General features: G+C 42.2%; 1 protein-coding gene across 1 annotated transcript in view; it reads left to right on the forward strand.

Annotated features, from left to right (window-relative positions):
* Positions 1 to 19,992, forward strand: part of F13A1 (coagulation factor XIII A chain) — a 144,749-nt gene that overhangs the window by 15,912 nt on the left and 108,845 nt on the right. Inside the window, exon 4 of the mRNA XM_060307705.2 lies at positions 2,721 to 2,909. Coding sequence (XP_060163688.1) covers positions 2,721 to 2,909 — 189 coding nt within the window. The remainder of the gene's footprint in view (positions 1 to 2,720; positions 2,910 to 19,992) is intronic.

Genomic DNA, 19,992 nt, shown 5'->3' on the forward strand with positions numbered 1-19,992 from the left:
CAGGGCTTCCCTGGTGGCGCAGTGGTTGAGAGTCTGCCTGCCGATGCAGGGGACACGGGTTCGTGCCCCGGTCCGGGAAGATCCCACATGCCGCGGAGCGGCTGGGCCCGTGAGCCACGGCCGCTGAGCCTGCGCGTCCGGAGCCTGTGCTCCGCAACGGGAGAGGCTACAACAGTGAGAGGCCCGCGTACCGCAAAAAAAAAAAAAAGAAGAGTATTCAAAACACTAATGGTATCTTGGATTGAAATCATAGAAATATACTATTTATTTTGAAAGATTCAGTGGTCTCGTTGGTTTTCATTGGAAAGACCATAACCAGAGTAATGTACTTAATTCTAGGAAAAACGCTATAAGAGAGAAATACGTAAAATGGAATATGTATATTTCAGAACACAGTGATGGGTAGAAGGTCTGGAAATAATTTCTTAAAGAACAGTTGAAGATGTGGAGAATGTTTTACTCAGAGAAACCCTAACAGTAGTCTTCATATACCAAAAGAGTGCCAGATGAAATGAATAGAACTTATTCTATATTTACGCAGAAGTTGGAACCAGGATCTATGGTTAGAAAAATTACAGGGAAAAAGATGCCAGTTCATCTTATAAGGATTTTTCAAATAATTGGGTGGTTTAAAAATGGCCTGTTTGCTTTATAAGATAGTGGGTTCCCAGTTCAGATGGAGGCTAAAAGCCTAAGTATTAGGATTTTCATGGAGATGTTTCGTGCAATACATAGCAGGTCTACCAGATGGTCCAGAAAGTACCTTTGCCCTCTGAGATTCTGTGACAGTGCAGTATCAGTATATTCCTTCCATTGGTGCTGATGAATGGAGAGCTGATTAAACCCTTTTCTGAGGAGTTAGGTTTTTAGACATTTTTAAAAAATAAAACAAAACATTATTAAAAGTCATGGTGCTAAGAAAGAGGGCCAGATGAGTTGATTACTAAGGCTCTTCTCAGTTGGGACGTTTATGATTCTCCAGCTCTTTCTGAAGCTGGTTTAGCACTGGGGAGTGTGACCTTAATAAGACCAGAGAACTTAGGAGGAAGGCAGCTTGGAAGAGAGAGCTATAGAAATAAACCTCTTCACATCACAGCATAATGGAAGGAAATTGCCCTTCAGGGGACCATGTACTACAGGGTTCTGAGATGAAGCAAAAATAAAATTGCATCTTGCACTTTCTGTTTGCTACAATGTTGCCGTCAGGATAGTCCATTGAGCACCATGTAAGAAGTGGCACCATGGCAGTTCATAGTCAGCAAGCTCAAAGGAAGCCTCTGGTCCCACTGTGCACCAGGAATAGAGTCAGACCCATTGCGCTGTTAGGTCATTGAATCTTCGTAGAAATTCTCAAGATATTAGTATCTTCATTTTAAAGGTGAGAAAACTCAGCTTCTGAGAGGCAACATCCCTTACCTAAGTAATTATGAGACCTGAGATTCAAACTCAGGATTACCTGGACTTTGAATTCATCAAGGGTGTTGCAGGGACTCCTAGACTTTAGACCTATAGAGTACCTTAATGAACGCAATTTCTCCATTTTGCCTATGAGAAAAAATGAGGCCAGAGAGCACCAGGGGTCCTGCACAGGATTCCTGTGTAAAAGCAGAGGAAATCCCTGAGCCCTTTCAGGGTGAAGCCCCAGCTCTCTATGTACACTGAGTTCACAGCCATGAGGACAAACCATGCAGCAGTCAAGGTCAGGAAAAGGGAGGGAAGGCAAGAGGCCAGTGCACACCCGCCACCTCGCCCAGCATTCTCTCTCCAGTGCCCCTTTAGAACTCCAAATGCATACACAGAAATCTGTCTTTAGACTAGATCTTCTAAACTGTAGACGGGTAGTTAGAGTTACCTTCACATTCAGTGATCATTTGCAGAGGGAATGGGAAAAAAGCAAGAGGAGATCTAACTTTTATCAGTGCTATCGTGTCTCAGGTAAATATATAACTGACACTTACACTCCCGATTCCAAAAATCAGAGGAAAAGCCTGTAGATTTCGGCGTCACATCAGGGTTTGCTTCCAGATTGGCTGTTTAGTAGCCAGGGAAATTGAGTCTTGTTTCAGCCTGTGCAAAGTGGAAACAATCCTACCTACCTCATAGGAATGCTGGTATCCTTCCTCCATGCCTGTTCCCTCTGTTTCCTGCCTTTGAAGGACAAGATCTATTTTTAGAATTAAAGAAGGGGGCTGTGGGTTGACCTTTCCTGAAGTAAGAGGAGAATTTTGGACTGATGATCAACTTTGTCCTTAGAACATCCCTTGCAGGCTTTGTCAGATTTGATTCCTCCCTTTTTAAAGCTGAGAAAATTGAAGTGGCATCCCCTGCCTATCCCAACGTGTGGAGGCTGTAGTCATCGTGGGAAGCACCTGACATAACGTAAACCAACGTGAGACTCGGAAGTGAAGCCTTGAACTCAGGTGCTAGTTCCTCTGTATCTAGACCTATTGATAGGCATTATCAACACAGCTTTATTATCCCAAAGTGAGTGCCGTGTGGTCTGAGATGAGATCAGAAGGGGAAAATGCTTTTAAAAAAATCTCCTTTGAAAACAAGGCTGTCACAAGAGACTGGCTCCCAAATCTACCAGCCCCCTGTATAGCGTTTCATCTAATAAACCTTACTACCTTGCGTCTTCAGGAAAATAGTCTTGTTTTTCGAGTTTGTGTTTAAACCAAAGTTACTCAATGGTTTCTCTTGATTGTTTTCTTTGTGTATAGACTACCTTAATGTTACGGGTGTTCACCTGTTCAAGGAGAGATGGGACAGCAACAAAGTGGATCACCACACCGACAAATACAGCAACAACAAGCTGATTGTACGTAGAGGACAGTCTTTCTACATCCAGATCGACTTCAATCGTCCCTATAACCCTAGAAGGGACCTCTTCAGGGTGGAATATGTCATTGGTGAGTGCCATGTGCAAGCCCCTTTCATGACAGTCATGATACCATGGGTCATAATGGAGGAAGGGTAAGGTATAGTTGTGTTATTTCCTGGAATCATGCTTTAACAGTTGGCTGGAGCTGGGATTACATCCAACCCCTGGACCACTCTATGCTCTAAGATGGGTCAGATATAATGCCAAACATCAACATATTATTTGCCTAATCAGGCAAAAATCTGGTATAAATAAAAATGAATACAATTGGCATAAAATGTTAATGTGTACGTAGAGAAATGCATACAGGGCTGATATATGTGTAATTTAATAAGGTTTTTAGAAAGCAATTTGGTATATCTGTTAATATTAGAAATACATATGAGCTTTAACCTAGCAATTCCAGTCTTAAAAATCTATACCAATGATATCTAAAATCTTAAAATCCACTTTTAAAAAGTGGGTATTATTTACTGCAGCATTGTGTATGGTGACAAATAAAACCCTAAAAGTAAAGAACTCTCAATAGTGGAATGGTTGAAAATACTGTGATATAGTCACGTAATGGGTTGTGAATTTGACCCATGCCAGATGACTTTAAGAGAGGTAGTGGGTGAGAAAACAAAACGTAGAAGGGTGTACATAAGACCTTCTATACATGTGTGTGTAAATGTACATGTGCGTAGATCAATACTGTGAGTTCAGAAAAGAATATGAAGCACACACACTGGTGTTGATACGGGTTCCATGTTGGAAATACCGCCAAAATAAAGGCAAGAGAAGCAAAAGGAAAGGGAACCAAGCAAGAAAGGGAGAAAAAAAAAAAGTGACCATGGTATGATTATATGGAGGCATCTATGTAAAATCATTGACCTGTGGGAATAAATATAAAGAAATTAAATGTAATAAAATTAAAACTAAAAATACTTCCTTGGGAAAAAAAATCTATGGCCACCGATCACTTGAGGAACATGGTTTGTGCTTACTTGAATTTACAATGCAAATTTGTATATAAATGTGGGAAAATTAGTTGAAGACAGAATAGAAGGGGGAGAGGAGAAAAGAGATCCCTGAGAGTCAGAATAAACAACATCAGTGCAGTGCTTGGGTTCTACACAGAATTGTTTGTTATCCCAGTTGTGCGAAAAGAAAAGGGAAAACGAAATTACTGTTCCTGTGTGTTAGGCAAAGCGAAATAACTCCAATTTAATTTAGGGAGCAGACTCTTATTGTTAATATTTTTTAATAATGGGTACTTCCAGTGAGAGAAGAATCCACAGATAATTTTTTAAACAATATTTTAAAATATGATGAAAATTTATTTTTATTTCTTTCCCCAAGTTCATTTCTCTTTCTTTTGTATATATGTGTGTGTGTGTGTGCATGCTTGTTTGGACTAGATATGATTAAAATGTCCTTGACACATTTTTAGTAAAAGGATCACTCCATGCATTTCAGTAAATACCTGTAGTTTTGTTCCAACTTAATGGGAATTTTTACCTTCACCTTTATAGCCAAATATTTCGGGCAGTGAGAAGAGGACGGGGAAGCTTTGTCCCTGAACTGGACTTGGCTGAGGTCTCAGATCTTCTCCCACACCCGTTCATAAAATAACTAGAATAATGAAAGTCTTAGGAAGAATAAGATGAATGTCTTAGATTGGGTTTCCAGGAAACAAACTCTGAGAAGGAGATTTGTGTGGAATGAGTTTACTGGGGAGCACTCTCAGGGTCAACATCAGTGTGGGAGTGAAGGGATCAGTGTTGGGCAGAGAGTGGGGTTGAACTCCAATGAACAAATGTTTCAGTGGATCCCATGGTGAGCTCTAGAGCTGGATTGTATCTTTAGAGTTGTGCAGTCTTGGGGCAAGGGCATGGGTCATTTATACTCTAGCATTGATGGTCATTGGCTACAAGCTACCCCCAGGGAGGGAAAAATTAGTGTAGTTGGGTCTCCATGGCTGAGGGTAAACACATGAAAGCAGTTCAATGAGAGCTGTGAGCCCCCAGCGTTCCCAGCATCGGGGCAAGGATGCCTCTGTCCTAAACACAAAAGGTCTGGGTAGCAGACCACGGAATCCACTACAGTAAGCATTTAAAGTCTTCTCTTTTTATAAAAAGACATTTTTATAAAATGTCTTTTGTTCCTTCAGCAAAAAGGTGGGGGAGGGAAAGCATAGCAAATTTGCCTTTGAGATAAAAAAATCTATGTATTTTAAAAAACAGCATATCTCATAAAACTCAATGTCACCCCCCACCCCACAATCCAATCAAAAATGGCAGAAGACTTGAATAGCCATTTTTCCAAAGAAGATGTACAGACTGCCAACAGGTACATGAAAAGATGCTCAACACCCCTAGTTATTAGAGATATGCAGATCAAAACCAAAGTGAGGCATTATCTCACACCTGTCAGAATGGCTAACAGCAAACATCTACAAATAACAAATGTTGAAGAGGATGTGGAGAAAAGGGGACCCTCCTACACTGTTGGTGAGAGTGTAAATTGGTATAGCCACTATGGAAAATAGTACGGAGTTTCCTTAAAAAAAAAAAACAAAAAACCTAAAAATAGAACTACCATGTGATCCAGCAATTCCACTCCTGAGTATATATCTTTAAAGAACCCCAAAGCACTAATTAGAAAAGATAAATACACCCTAGTGCTCATAGCAGGACTGTTTACAATAGCTAAGACATGGAAGCAACCCAAATGCCCATCAACAGATGATTGGATTAAGAAGATGTGGTATATACAAACAATGGAATATTAGCCATAAAACAATGAAATACTACCATTTGCAGCTACATGGGTGGACCTAGAGAATATTATGCTAATGAAATAAATCAGACAGAGAAAGACAAATACTATATGATATCATTTTATATGCAGAATCTAAAAAAGAATACAAATGAATGTATATACAAAACAGAAACAGACTCACGGACATAGAAAAAAACTTGTGGTTACCAAAGGGGAGAAAGAAGGGGGAAGAGACAAACCAGGGGTATGGGATTAACAGATACAAATTACTATATATAAAATAGATAAGCAAACAAGGTTCTACTGTATAGCAGAGGGAATTATACCCATTATCATGTAATAACATTTAATGGAGTATAATCTGCAAAAATACTGAATCACTATGCTGTACACCTGAAACTAACACAATACTGTAGGTTGACTCTACTTCAATCTTTAAAAAACGTAATTGCTCTAATGAAAAGAGGTAACTGTCGAATGTGAACTGGAAATGAAATTCAGTGCAAATGTTTGGATATGTGGGTGTACCTCAGTTTCAAGAAACCTAGAATGTGAAAAAGTGATTTAAAAAACAGAAAAGAGAATACTTTGTAAAAAAATAAAGGACACATAAAAGTCTCTTCAAATATTTATTTTAGGGTGTTTATAACACGGTTAGATTGATCAACAAAGATCAGTTTACGCGCTACTTTTAAAGAATGTAACTATTGAATAGAGAGACCTATCGTCATATTAAAAATATGGAGAAAATAACCACACTTACTTGCTTCCAGTCTGCATTTCTTTGTTATTGTTCTTTTGTCTTTCCCTGTGACTTTATATAAGATGAGCTGGGATGTCTTAATACCCTGGAGTTTTCTTCTGTGGCTGTCCTCAGAACCTAGGGTCATGGGACTTATTTATATGTGATTCTGCCTTCAAATCAAGCTTCTTTCTTTTTAAATATTCAAGTAAATAGCCTCTCGGGTGGTCCCAGATTTAACCATCGTACACTGGGTTCTCGGAGCAGAGAATGTGAACAGGGAGCTGCTGGCTTTCCTCTGCCAGGGCCTCACTAGCTTGTGCTGCAGACGCTCTCAGCGCTTTGATAACCGCGTTCATTAGTTGCTGGCCGTGCACTGCTATCTCTGTGAGTTATGTGGGAGGTGTTAATGAACTTGAGGAGGTGGGTGTGACTAGAAAATGTGCCTGGTCATCTGTGGGGCCTTTTCTCTCTTTCCACCCCTGAGCCTGCAGCCGTGACAAATCATGGAAGGCATGGGGCAGAGCGTTAATTACAGGTTTCCTTAACCCATAGCTGGGGCTGTGAAAACCTAGAACAGCTTGTGGTGTTAATTTGCTGTTACTTTAGCATGGGCTCCCTACTTGTGTGATACTTCTTTGAGGCAGTCATTCCAAGGAAAGAATTTGCAGCTATCTTCCTTACCAGCTCTCCCTGCTCAAAACAACAGACTTCCCCTACCCAGTGAGCTCTCCAGAGTGGCTGCAGGGTTCTTGGGCAAGTTCCTTTCTCCCTGGAGTCCCATTACGGGAGCACAGGGATGTCGAGGCCAGCACCTCAGACATTCTCTTGATCTTTTTCCTCAGTCCCTCAATGGCTCCCACGGTGCCAGGTTCATATTTCTGGGTACCTCAGAAAGAAGAGGGGAAGGATGGTATCAGCAAAGCCCGCCCCTCTCATCAGAAGAGCAAAGTTTTCCCAGAAGCCCCAGCAAACTATTGATGTCTCACTTGTTGCCCTTACCTGTAAGAGGAGCTGTGAAAGTAGTTCGTTTTTCCAGTCTCCTCAGAGAGGGCCAAGGGGAGCTAAGCATGGATGCTGGTAGACACCCAGTGGTGTGTGCTGGAAGTCCCTTCCAGCTGTGCAAACCTGGGAGTCCAAAAGTGCAGGCTTTTCTGAGCACAATGATGGAGGTCATTCATGGGTACAGTCATCACATGCCCAGGCATTAATAGGACCACAGCAACTGCATATATTCTGCATTATTAACCCCATTAAGACACTGAAATGGCCTCAAGACTTCAATATTTCTATTTCACCTATTTCTTGAGTAGTGTCTATCTAGAGCCAGCTGGGGTGTCAGACTGCTGTGTATTCAGGATGGGAGTGACATGAACGATTCTTATTTAGAGGGTTTGAGACTGGAGAGAAGGTGCTCAAAGGAGAGAGGGTGAGAGCCTGGATTCAGGCAGTGGTTGTAGAGATGGAGAGGAGAGGTGGAATTTGAGAAACGTTTAGGAGAGAAAACTCTACTGGACTTGTGACTGGTAGTCTTCATGGAGTTACTGGGAGGAGAGTCAGCCACAGCTCCCAGGTTGCTGGCTTGTGTGCTGCCAGCACTCCCAGATGAGAGAAGGAATGGAGGGAATTCAGGAGAGAAAGACTGAATGTGGGAAGTGATAATGGCGCTAGTGGTTCCCATTGGCAACTCACCTACTGGCACAGGGTACTGAGCAGAGGTGCCGCATGCTGTCCATTTAACTCTTCACACACCCCTCTGGGCATTGGACTGTAGTTATCTCCATCTTTGCAGTGATTAAGGAACTTACGCAAGGTCACGTCTGGAAAGTGCTAGGGCTGTAATTCGAGCCCAGGCATTCTCTCCTAATCACAATCTCCTCTGCCAATGAAACAGTAGTGATATAAATGAGGTTCTATTTGATCCTCTGTGTTTGAAGCACTTGAGGGACTTCCAGGTAAATATGTCCAATAGATGGTCCCATATATCAATCTGAAGCTTAGGGAAGAGGTTTGGGTTGGATCTATGGAAATTTGGGTATCATACATACATAGATGGGCAAGATCATTCAGAAAACATAAATCAAGTGAGAAGTGGACGGAGGCTTTAAATCTTGGGGAAAATCAACTTTTAGGGAGTCAGTCCAGGAGCTGACACCCCTGGAGGAGACAAAGACCACGTGATCAGATGAGTAGAGGGGCCATCAGGGAAGGGCAGTACCACTAAATCCAAGAGAATTAGGTGTTTAAAGAGGAAATTGTTTAATCTTTTTGGAAGAGAAGAAAATTTAGATGATATCTGGAGAAGAATGTGAGTAAGAAGAGGGGTATTTTGTCTTGGGTGTCTGTTTTAGGACTGGAGGTACTTGAACTTGTATGTAGGCAGAAGGGAAGAAGCCAGTGGAGGAAGAATCCTGAAGACTCAGGAGAATGCTGGAAAAAATAGAAGCATAGCATCAAGTGGCTTGGATGAGGGGAAGACACAGCAGAAGAAGACTTTATCTTCTGAGGGTGTTGGAAAAGAGGTAGGGTGCGTGTTAGTACATCAGGTGGAGAGGTCGGAAACTGATTATCATGCCTGATGACCTCAACTTTATCAAAGACCTAGGAGGTGAGCAGGTGCTACGGGAGCTTAGGGAGGAAAAGGACCATCTCTCATAGCTGAGAGCATCACCCAAATCCTTAAAAACTAAGCACCCCTGTGGACTTACGTTTCAGAAAGTCCAGGCAAAATCACCATCCCTGGCTGTCACAGACACAGCACAGTGTCTCTGCTGACAAATGTCTTGCCCCAAGTCATACAGCTCGAAAGATGTAGAGAAATTTCCTAGCCTATGCTCTTTCCACTATTTTATGCAGGATTTTGATGAAAATGGGCTACCTGTTTCATGATTCTGAAGCAACACCGATACAGGATGTCATTTCAGATTTTTGCTGCTGTGTGTTTGTGCAGCGACGATCAGTGTGTTCATTCTTAAGTGCTTCTGTGAAGTGACTGATAATGGCATCTAAGAATCTAGGACACTGTTACCCAGAGTGTGCTCTCTATGAACACCCGTCATGTGTGATGTTCCTTGAAAAAAAAAGTTCTGTGGTCAAATGTATTTGGGTCATGCTGTGTTTCCTGCCTCTCCTTGGAGAGCTCCAACACACATTAGTATATTAAAGGCTCTGAGGGGGTACAAAGTCAAAAAAAGAATCTTCTTTAGCCTAACTGTCCCAAAATGGTTTGACTGCAAACACTACTCCACCCTATTTTATTGTTATGATACCCTTTAGTAAAAGGCAGAACTCACTCTAGGAAATGCCAAACTACAGTTGCAAATTACCTTTATTCTGCAGAACACTGAGAAGAGTGGATGATGGAATTTGCAAGCATTTGTAGTCAATGTGCTATGGTAACTTAGCATAATATCTGTTTTTTTCTTTTTGACACTTTTTGTGCCAACATTAAAATAACTCTATCAATTTGGCATTTATATTCAGTAACTTTTCAAAAATGATTACTTTCCTTTTTTATATTTATTTTCCAGATTTTTATTTGGCTTCTTTTACCATGAAGCCAGTTTACTTTCCTTTTGAATGTGTTTACTGAGCTTTTATTGATAACCTTGCATGTGCAAAGCACTGCACAGGTATTAAAGTAGTAAGATATGTTTATCCTTTGCCCTCGAAGAGTCTGGAGAGGATAGTCCGAACACTGGAGGTTGAGTTCAATGCCAGCCTCTTGGACAAAACACCTGGAAAGCACGTTGGAGAGAGAGATTGACCATGCGGCTAGCTGGTAGAGACCCCCGGCAAATGCTATTTGAGCTGGGTATCAAAGGATGAGTAGAGGTTGACCCAGTGGAATGGGAAAAAAATGGGAAATGTCAGTGGAGAAAGAAAACTTGGAAGCATATTGACAATCTTGTACACCTAGATAAGGAGTTTAGATGTTATTCTATAAGTAGCCAGGAGCCTCTATGGAAGAGTTTTAAGCAGAGATTTAAAAGATCTAAGTTTTTAATTTTTAGATTACTGTGGCAGGGTAAGGAAGATAAACTGGAAGTCTGAGATTATTGTTGGGGACATAAGTAAGAGACTTGAAATCTTACTGATAGATGACAAGGTAATTGTGTAAGCATCATTATGAATGATTTTTCCTGTAGTAAAATTGGTGGTGTTTTTCTTTGCATAGTCAAATAAGACTCACCTATAGTAAAGTAATGCACTTTGGTCTGAGGAAGCACAGTATGCTGTAGTGGCTGGCTCTTTGGAGTCATTTCAGGGATGACAGCTCATTTGATAAAAGGGCTGGGAGGTAGTGCAGTGGAGAGGGGATGATTTGGAGTCAGGAAGACCCCAGTCAGCATCCTAGTTCCACCACTTAGAACAGTGGTGGTCTCACTTAACCCCCTCAGTGACTGTTTTCTCACCTGAACAAAAAAGGGATTATAATACTTCCAACAGCTATTCATGGATTATAGGAGATAACATACATGAAAGAACATTTTCATTCTCACAACAAAACTGGGAAGTGGGAGGTTGGAATAAACCTCATTGAAAATCTGGAAAACAAAATTCACAGGGAGTGAATGATTCACCCAGGATGGTGCAGTGAAGGGGAGGTCGCCTGTCCTTGCCTCCCCACAGACCATCAGAATCTTAGCCCAGTGGCCTGTCCACCTTGGCCCTTTAAAAGAGAACAAATGCATTGTCAAGTAAAAGCATAGAATGAATCCCAGTTACATTGTTTGGTGGATTAATTCATTTGTTCTGCTCTGATCTTCCTGACTGTTCCCCCCGTAAATGGAGACATTTGCTGAGGTCCCAGCCTAGCCAGACTCTTCGAGCAGCTTTCTGTGGGATCAAGCTCTCCATGACTAATATGCCCTCTGTAACGCCCCACCCCATCCTGGGTCTGAAGGGAGGGCAATGGAAGAAGACTGCCCTCTCTCCCCTTTAGGGTTATAGCCCCTAAGGACCTTAGCACCAGCGGGCTTGGGGGAGGCTCTCCAGGGAAGGACTATTACTAAATAAGAAAAGGCTGTCAAAAAGGCCAAGAGGAGACCACTGCTCTCTGTCTTTTCTCTCCTGGCAGCAAGAAAAGATAACAACCACTGAACCTCCAAACAAAACTCTTCCGTGTCTGCAGTATCCATGCTGACAGCTTAATTAGTCAAATAGGAACCCTGGCAAACCACAGACCAAGTTCTGCCCAGAATTACTTGCCCGCAGTTCTAGCTGAAGTGACAGAGGCTGTTTAGTCTCAAAGTAGGAGGGATTGCCAGGCACATTCTAGTGCCAGAGACCTACAAGGAGCCCCCTTTCCCTGCCTTGTGACCCAATCCCATCCTACAGAGCTTGAGTTTCTCAGCAAAGCTCAGTATCCTGAGGGTACCAGAATTGTCAGTGTGCCTCATCACACGTAGTGTGCTCTGGGGAGCACATATAAAGGACAATGGAGGTTGGAATGAGAAAGCTCACAGATTCCTGACTTCCGCCCTCCTTTCTCCCTCTTTTTTATTCCCCGAGTTTGCCTTCACCCTAGCTCCTCTCTCTGTTCTATCTCCATACGTGTGTCTCACATTAACCTCTTTCACTTATTAGAATTCATAACCTTGGCTAACTAGCATCGCATAACTGAAACTGTACTCTCCCAGAACTTGTGATCTGAACTCAGGGATTATAGCGTGTGGGCATCCTCTGGCTTTTCCACATAAATTCTAAGAAGTTCTTGCCGTTTGTGAAGTTGGGGGTGACAGAGGTGGGTGAAAAGAACATTTAATGAAAATGAATGTGTCCACTGTTATCCCTTGGTCTTAAGTCTCCAGGCCATGAAAAGAGAGAGCAACTGATTGAAATTAAAACCCACTGAAGAAAGGATGAAAGTGGACAAATTATTCATAATCTGTGCCCTCTCGTTACTCCGCGAGCACGTTGTAAGAACCGACGAGGGAACAACTGGAAAGCTCTTGGAACTCCTTAGTGATAGCTGCTTGCTAATAAGATCACCCCATTACCAGGCTTATTTGGAATATTGCAACTGTATAGGAAAGCTAAATGTTTATAGTGTTCCTTAAGGAAGTATAACTTTCATAAAACATTACTATAACAGCAGCTGGAACCAGACAGGTATTAGACAACCATAAGACAGGCTATAAACCGCTGTACCTCTCTTTTACTATCCTTTCCCCCTTTTCTTTCTTCTCATTATCTCAGCCCTTCTGATCTTTTCTACCCTTTCTTATAATTTCTCTTACTTCCGTTTCTGTCTGTTTCTCTCCTGCTCTTGTTCTCTCTCTCATACATACATACACACAGTCCCATAGATGAACATTTTGATATTTCTCATTTAGTTAGGAGAATAATGCAAATTACCGTCAGGAGGTAGGTACAGCCATTTTTGTATCTGCCTGTAGGTGTTTCCTCAGGCTTCAGGGAGCTGGGCTGGATGCTGTAAATGCTTTGTCGCATCTCTGGCTGAAGCCCAGCTTAGGCATTTAGAGGTTCCTTTGCTGTACTGTTGGATGTGCTTCGGGGAGTCTTGCTGTGGCTTCTTCAGGTTCCTATCTACCTCCTTTCCACTTCTGTTACGGTGCCTTTATAACATCTCATCTCATCTCTGGTCCAGTGAATTTCTGATGCAGAAACCTCTGCTGTGTCTGGCACTATGTGAGATGGGGGATTTAAGACATTATTCATGTCTTTAAAGAGCTTACTATAGTTGGAGTGAGAAGAAGTCCACAAACAGTAGACGAATATCACTATACAGTATATAATCAAGGGCTGAACTGATACAATTACCTACTAGAAATGTGTACTAGAGGCAGGCAGTCACTATGCTGGGCAGTCAGGAGGGACCGAGGTTAGAGTTGAAAGCTAAGGTCTCGGGACAAGGCAAGTGGTCCTTGAGATGGATCCTGAGGAACTGGGAATTTCACAACAGGGATAGGAAGTGTGCACCCTCCAGGCTGGGAGGAAGGCCTTCTTGGAAGTCCAAGAGCTTATTGTTCTGCCGATGTACGCATATTTCTAATGACAAAGGAATCCTTAACTGAATCAAATCTCACAGCTACGTTTGGGGTTTGGGCACCACTCATTCTTGAGGCTCCTGGAGTTTCATGGAAATTGCAGTGGTGTGGGAGACCTACTCTGGCCATCCCATAAAGGATGCGCCCACCTTTTATAGAACGAGTCTTCACTAACTAGGATTCAGAGCTCAGGTTCTCTGCGTGTGTCGGGGTAACATCTGGATTCTCCACGCAGCAAAATCGTCACGCTTCCTAAACAATCCATTTCGTCATGTCAGATTAAAACACGAGCCCTGAAAAACTATCTTTTGTCAAAGATCAGAATCTCATTAACATGATCAAATGCAATTAAGTCACCATTAGTTTTCAAGAACAGTTTAAAGGGGGCTCGATAAATGGTGTAGGTCTCTGTGCTCGTGACAGATCAAGAGAGACTTGGATGATATCCACCCCCTTTATCTATTCATCAGAAATGCCTGTGGGGAGAGTGGAGAGAAGAGATCTATTATCTCTGCTTTCCTGCTAACCTGGAGATGAACAGATTCTCACACTTTGTGAAACGAAATATACTTAAAAAGCAAAGGCTTCAGGGCAGTGATGTGTAGACTGATAATAAGATGGGTTGTAATAAAAACAAATTTTTAATCTCATTCATTCATTCACACATTATGTTCACCAGCCATATGTTGATGAACATCAGATTGTTGCCTGCCAAGCCTATAGCCAGGTAGAGAGGCAAGTGTCTCTATGATGAGACGTGAGAGGTATTCCAGCAACAGCGTGTTGAATTCCTCCATTGTAGTCACTTCTCTGAATTAACACGAAACATCTGAAGCTCCCCTAACAGAATGAAAATGCTCCATGAGGGTAGATAATACTACCCAACTGACCCCCGTTTGTAAGTTTGCACAGCTTGGCTTTGAAGAATAACTCTCCGACACTCTGCAGAGGGCGGTATCCTAAAGAGGTGAGATGCATAGTCCAAGAACAAGTTTTGAGAGAAAAGACGAAAACCCTGGGGAGTCAGACATAGAGAGATGCAGGAGAGGAGGGTACCATGAGTTGAATGAAGATGCCGAGGGTTGTGTTTATATTCAAGGCAAAAACTGAGAGCCAAAGAGGAGAAGTGCCCGGGAGTAACTGCCCAGCATCCAGTTAGGACTGGCTGCTCTGAAAAGCACGCCTCTCTAAACGTTTGTGCATTTAACAGTGTGCATCTGCTCGTTGTTAAAGGTGAAACAATCCAAAGCTTGGTATGTTTCACAGAATCACAGAACAGAAATGTTAGGGTGCTGGAAGGAATCTTAGCCATCACTCTGCCCACTCATTTTATAGATCTGGGAACTACCCATGCCCAACAGAGGGATCAAATCTACTTTCGCCCAAGGCCAGACCAGGGTCTGATGGAGATCCATGGCTAAGCCTATAGTTTGTCCTCCAAACCAGGACACTTTTGAGAGGGAAGGTGACTAACTAGATGGGATGCTAGGAAAAGAAACATAAGCTGGGCAACCTTGGATAGAATTGTCAAATCAGAGCTGAGGTGAGAGGAAGCTACTAGACAGCTAGAGGAACATACAGGGGAACAGGGAGCAATCTCGTGATGCTAACAGTTGGGATCAGTGTCCAAACAGGGCACAGAAAATCCATTTCAAGAGAAGAAGAGTAACCAAGATCATTGGACTGAGTGGGGTGTAGTGTTGATCTAGCTTTGGAAGTGCAGACTGGGGACAGTGAGCTCATCCAGCATAGGTGAGGTCAAGCAGGAACAGCCATCCAAGATGAGGCAAGGCAAGGGAAGAAGAAGCCGGCACAGAGCTGGAAGCGGGCCCCAGTGAGCCATCAGGGGCACAGTATGGGCACCTCTGCATCTCCTCGCTGCAGGAGCAAAGAGATGCAAGCTACCCGAGGGGACTGAGTAAGAAGGTGACCACCTTTGCCCTCCAGCAGACTAGAGCTAAGCCTCTCTCCTGATCTCTGGTTTGGGGGCTGTGCAGGGTATTGCTACAGTACTCTAACCCTTCAGGGTTCTGGGTAGGGGTGGCAGCCTTGAATTAGCTGGATGTTCAATCAGATCACCTGGGAGAAGACTACGACTCGACAGGGTGGGCACTGAAAGCAACTTGGAACAAATAGGGGAACAAATAGGCCAGAGTCCCATCAGGGTGGCTTGACCAGCATGGAAACCAGGTGTGTGATCATTCTCAGTGTGAGCAGTTTAGACATAGAAGGTAGTCACAATTATAATCTACCTTATGCATATGGGGGAACTGAGGTAGCGTCTGCCAAATATATCAAGAATTTTGCATCACCCACTGAGTGGCTCAGAAACACTTATGCTGGGACTTCCTCTGGGCTTATGGCACCAAACATCTCCACACTGCACCCCATAAAAAAGCCTTTGACAACTCATCCAGGGAACTGGGCTTAGCTAACAGCTAATGGCAAGTGTTTAAGAAATCCACTCTTGCTTAAATTTTAATATCTGGTAAGACATTGTACTTCCTCTCACCTCTATATTTACTCACTATGAAAATAATTCCCTAACATCTCAAATGAATAAATTACCATAGCTGAATTCCATTCATTGCATCAGCTTGGAGAGGGGGATGGGTTCCTGTCTTCAGTTCCCATTCAGTGGACCCTGTATCCTTCCAAGACTTTTTAAGATCCCAGGTCCAGCACCAGGTCAGGAATATTAGGACCAGCCAGTAATCAGGATCTGAATTCCACTGATTCCTCCTTGAGGGAAGAGACCAGGTATGAGGGGATGAGTTAAGGTATAGTCTGGGCAGGACAACTGAAAGGCCTTTAGTAAGGGAGAGGGGATGGAGAAGAGGGATGAGACGTTGCTATGGATTGAATGTTTTGGTCCCCAAATTCACAAGTGTCGGTGTTTGGACGTGGCACCTTTGGGGAATCATTAGGTTTAGACGAGGTCATGAGGGTATGGCCCCATGATGGAATTTGTATACTTTTAAGAGGAGGAAGAGAGACCAGAGCTCTCTCTCTCCCCCACCACGTGAGAACACAGCAAGAAAACTTGATCTTGGATTCCCCAGCCTCCAGAACTGTGAGAAATGAACGTCTGTTATTTAAACCACCCAGTGAGTGGTATTTTACATAACAGCCCCCGCAGACTAAAACAGACATCATAGAATGAGTATCTTTGGGGCCTGAGATGTCCAGGAGTCCAGCAGCTAAATGAAGTGTGTGCAGCACTTCTCACTATGGTGTGACCTGGGGAGAAACACACGTGCTGGATTTTTTTGGAAAGCAGTCGTCAGCACAATGTTATCAACTCTTCCAATGAAGGTGTCATGCTTTCCATTTGGACTTGCAAGAACTAATGCTATTTCAAGTCCTGTTTCCTTGACTGGGAAAATAAAAAGACAAAATAGCTTTCCCTCTCAGCCCCATAACTGGCTCCCACAGGGACAAGCCACGTTAGAGGTCCAACATCTCAAAGTTAGGTTGACGTATATGTTATTTTCACTGGAAAATTAGTGCACAGGGTAGACAAGAGCCCTTGGTATTCTGAAGCAATTAACTAGACAAAGACAGTGTTTTTCTGACTAACATGATGGAAATGAAGCAGTGGAGACAGCTAGGGTGACATTTTCCATCAAACAACTTTTTTTTATTTGTGCAACATATTTTCCAAGTGATAGAAAATGACACACTGTCTCCATTACTTCCTTTCCATCGTCTCCATCTTTTCTAACTTGCATATTTGGGAAACAAATTGCTTTAAACATGTCAAAGACACTTGAGTGGATTGTTAGCCAGATTTTAAAAATAAAGATGATTCACAAAGACAGTACTTGTGTTTATAACCATCATGATAAAATTTCAAGGAAAAACTCACAGATAATTTAGGGCACAAGTACAAGGTAATCATCTTCAGAAGTTAGAACGCACTCTCCTTTTGCTTTCTGCCTCATTTCCCCTAGATTTGTATGGCACAGTGAACCTGACCTTGTGGGAGCTCAGCCATCCCTGCTTCAATGCTCTACTAAGTAGTGGCCCCCATATTGATTTCTTCAGCCTTGGATCCCGTTTCCATTACTATGCAAGGAGTTGAGCTCCTCCTTGACATTTTCCTCCTCATCAGTTCCATATTCTCTTAGAGCTGATGCTTCTTGAAGGATGAGCCTAGAGAGATAGGATGTTGCTTAGTGTGGGGCAACTCGGAGGCTCCCTTCACCACGTATTCTTGAAGAGTCGATATAGGTGTTCCAAAGAGAAGAAGCTCAAAAAGTACTGCTCATCTTAAGAAACTTAAAGACCTACATCACTGATGGATTTTTTTTAAAAAAAAAGAAAAGAAAAAGGAGAAAACTATGCTCCAATATAAAATAAAAAAAAATTTTAAAGCCAAAAAATAAAAACATTTAAAAAAGGAGAACATGGATATACAAGATAATTGTACAAACAATGGTTACCCATGTTGTTCTGTTGTTTAAAACTTAAAAAAAAATTTTGAAACAAACTCCACTTTACAGAAAATTTACGAGTGGTACAAAGAACTTCTGTTTTTCTTCCTGAACCACTAGAGAGCTGTCAACCCTATGTCCCATCATCACTGAATACTTTAAATACTTCAGTGTGTATTTCCTGTGAGCAAAGACATTCTCCTGTATAACCACCAAAATCAGGAAATTATAATTGATACATTATGATCATCTAATCTTCAGACCCCATTTGAGTGGCACCAGTTGTCCCAATAATATCCTTTATAGCAAGGGGATCCAGTCCAAAATCACATGTTGCATTTTGTTGTCATGTCTCGTCTCTAGTTTTCTTCAATTTGGAACACTTTTGTCGTCTTTCTTTGACTTTCGTTACTTGACACGTTTGCAGATTATAAGGCAGTGATTTTGTACAATATCTCCCAATTTGGGTTTTTCTGTCTGATGCTTCCTCGTGATTACAATCAGGTTATGTATCTTTGGCAGTAATATCACAGAAGTGATGCTGAGTTCTTCTCGGTGAATCCTACCCGGTTGCACGTAACTTTTTTTAGATCCCCTTAATTAATTTTGATTACTTGATTAAGGCAGAGTTATAGGTCAATGTCTTAATCTGTTCTGGCTGCTAACAAATAACGTAGACTGGGTGCTTATAAATAAACATGTATTTCTCACAGTTCTGGAGGCTGGGAAGTCCAAAATCAAGGTGCTGACAGATTTAGTGTGTGGTGAGGACCTAATTACGGGTCCACAGATGGCTGTCTTCTCACTGTGTACTCACATGGCAGAAACGGTGAGGGATCTCTCTGGAGTCTCCTTTATAGAGACACAATTCCCATTCATGAGGGCTCCACCCCACGGCCTAGACACCTCTCAAAGGCCCCACTGTCAGTTATGTGGAGCTTTTAGTGAACTGTTTAAAGGGCTGTAATACTAGTGTTTCTATAAGCTACTCTGAAGCCTTATTTAGCAAATGTTCTAGTATATGTTTAAGTGAAGCCTTTGCATCTATGACATGAATTTTGGGGGTAATACACATATTCAGTCTATAGGAGTTGGGTTCTCTAGGAAGTAGACTTTGAAATGAGCATACAAGAAGTTGATTACGGAATGCTCTTGGGATTAACCTCTGTGGAAGCAGAATTTGGCAGAAAGAGAAGTTGAGCTTCAAGTAGTACCTGCAAAGGCCACAGCTGACCCCACGAGGAACTATGGAGATGGGACGGCTCTTCAGAGCTCTCTTGTTATGGGGGCACCTGAACTCGACCTTTGTACACCCATGTTGATCACCCATTGGGTGTGAACTGCTCCTAAATGAGGTACAACCTTGGACGAGGCAGTTTTCTTCAGCTTTGGTAACTCCCAAAGAGGGCTGACCCACCAAGGACCACTTTATGCCATCAATCCCAGCAGCTATGGGTAAATCTGTCCTTCCTGAAGGAGTCTCTGGGCAGCACATCACAGAATCCAACACAGTGGTGTCTGTCGGGATTCTCCGCTGCAAGTTACTCTTTGTTCCCATTGTAATTACTCAGTGCTTTACAAGCAAGTACCTTCAGACTATGAAATTATTCTATTTATCATCAAACTTTTACTGATTGAATGATTGCTATCAATATGAATTCATGATTTCCTCTTTTAATTAAATAGGTTACTTAAATCTGTTACTATCTTTAATTCATTTGATGTTCAAATTGTCATAAATTTTGCCCGTTGGAAACTTTTCCAAGTGGCCTCAGTGATGTGATGTGGCCTCATCTCTGGTGATGTGAACTCATTTAACAGTATTGCACTCACATATTTGCATTCCAAAGACAGAGAAATATTTTATTATAATTACCAATGATTTGTTCTTTTCCCCATTATTGTTGCCATTAAATTATTAACAAGCATTGACTGTCTTAGTGAAAATTTCATCAGAGGTCTGTTTTGCTTGGAAAACATTCAGCTAAACTTTTGATCTTATCTTTGTTAGCTAATGACACGTCTTAAATCTCATAAGACCCGCTAGCCTCGGGCTGCTTACATGATGGATACAACACAAACAAATGGAATTTAACTCCACAGAATTGCCATTTGTTGAGGAGATTCAGTTCCTATAAGAGAGAATTCCTTATGGCA

Source organism: Globicephala melas, chromosome 11 (assembly GCF_963455315.2).
Source record: "Globicephala melas chromosome 11, mGloMel1.2, whole genome shotgun sequence".
NCBI classification, from domain to species: domain Eukaryota; kingdom Metazoa; phylum Chordata; class Mammalia; order Artiodactyla; family Delphinidae; genus Globicephala; species Globicephala melas.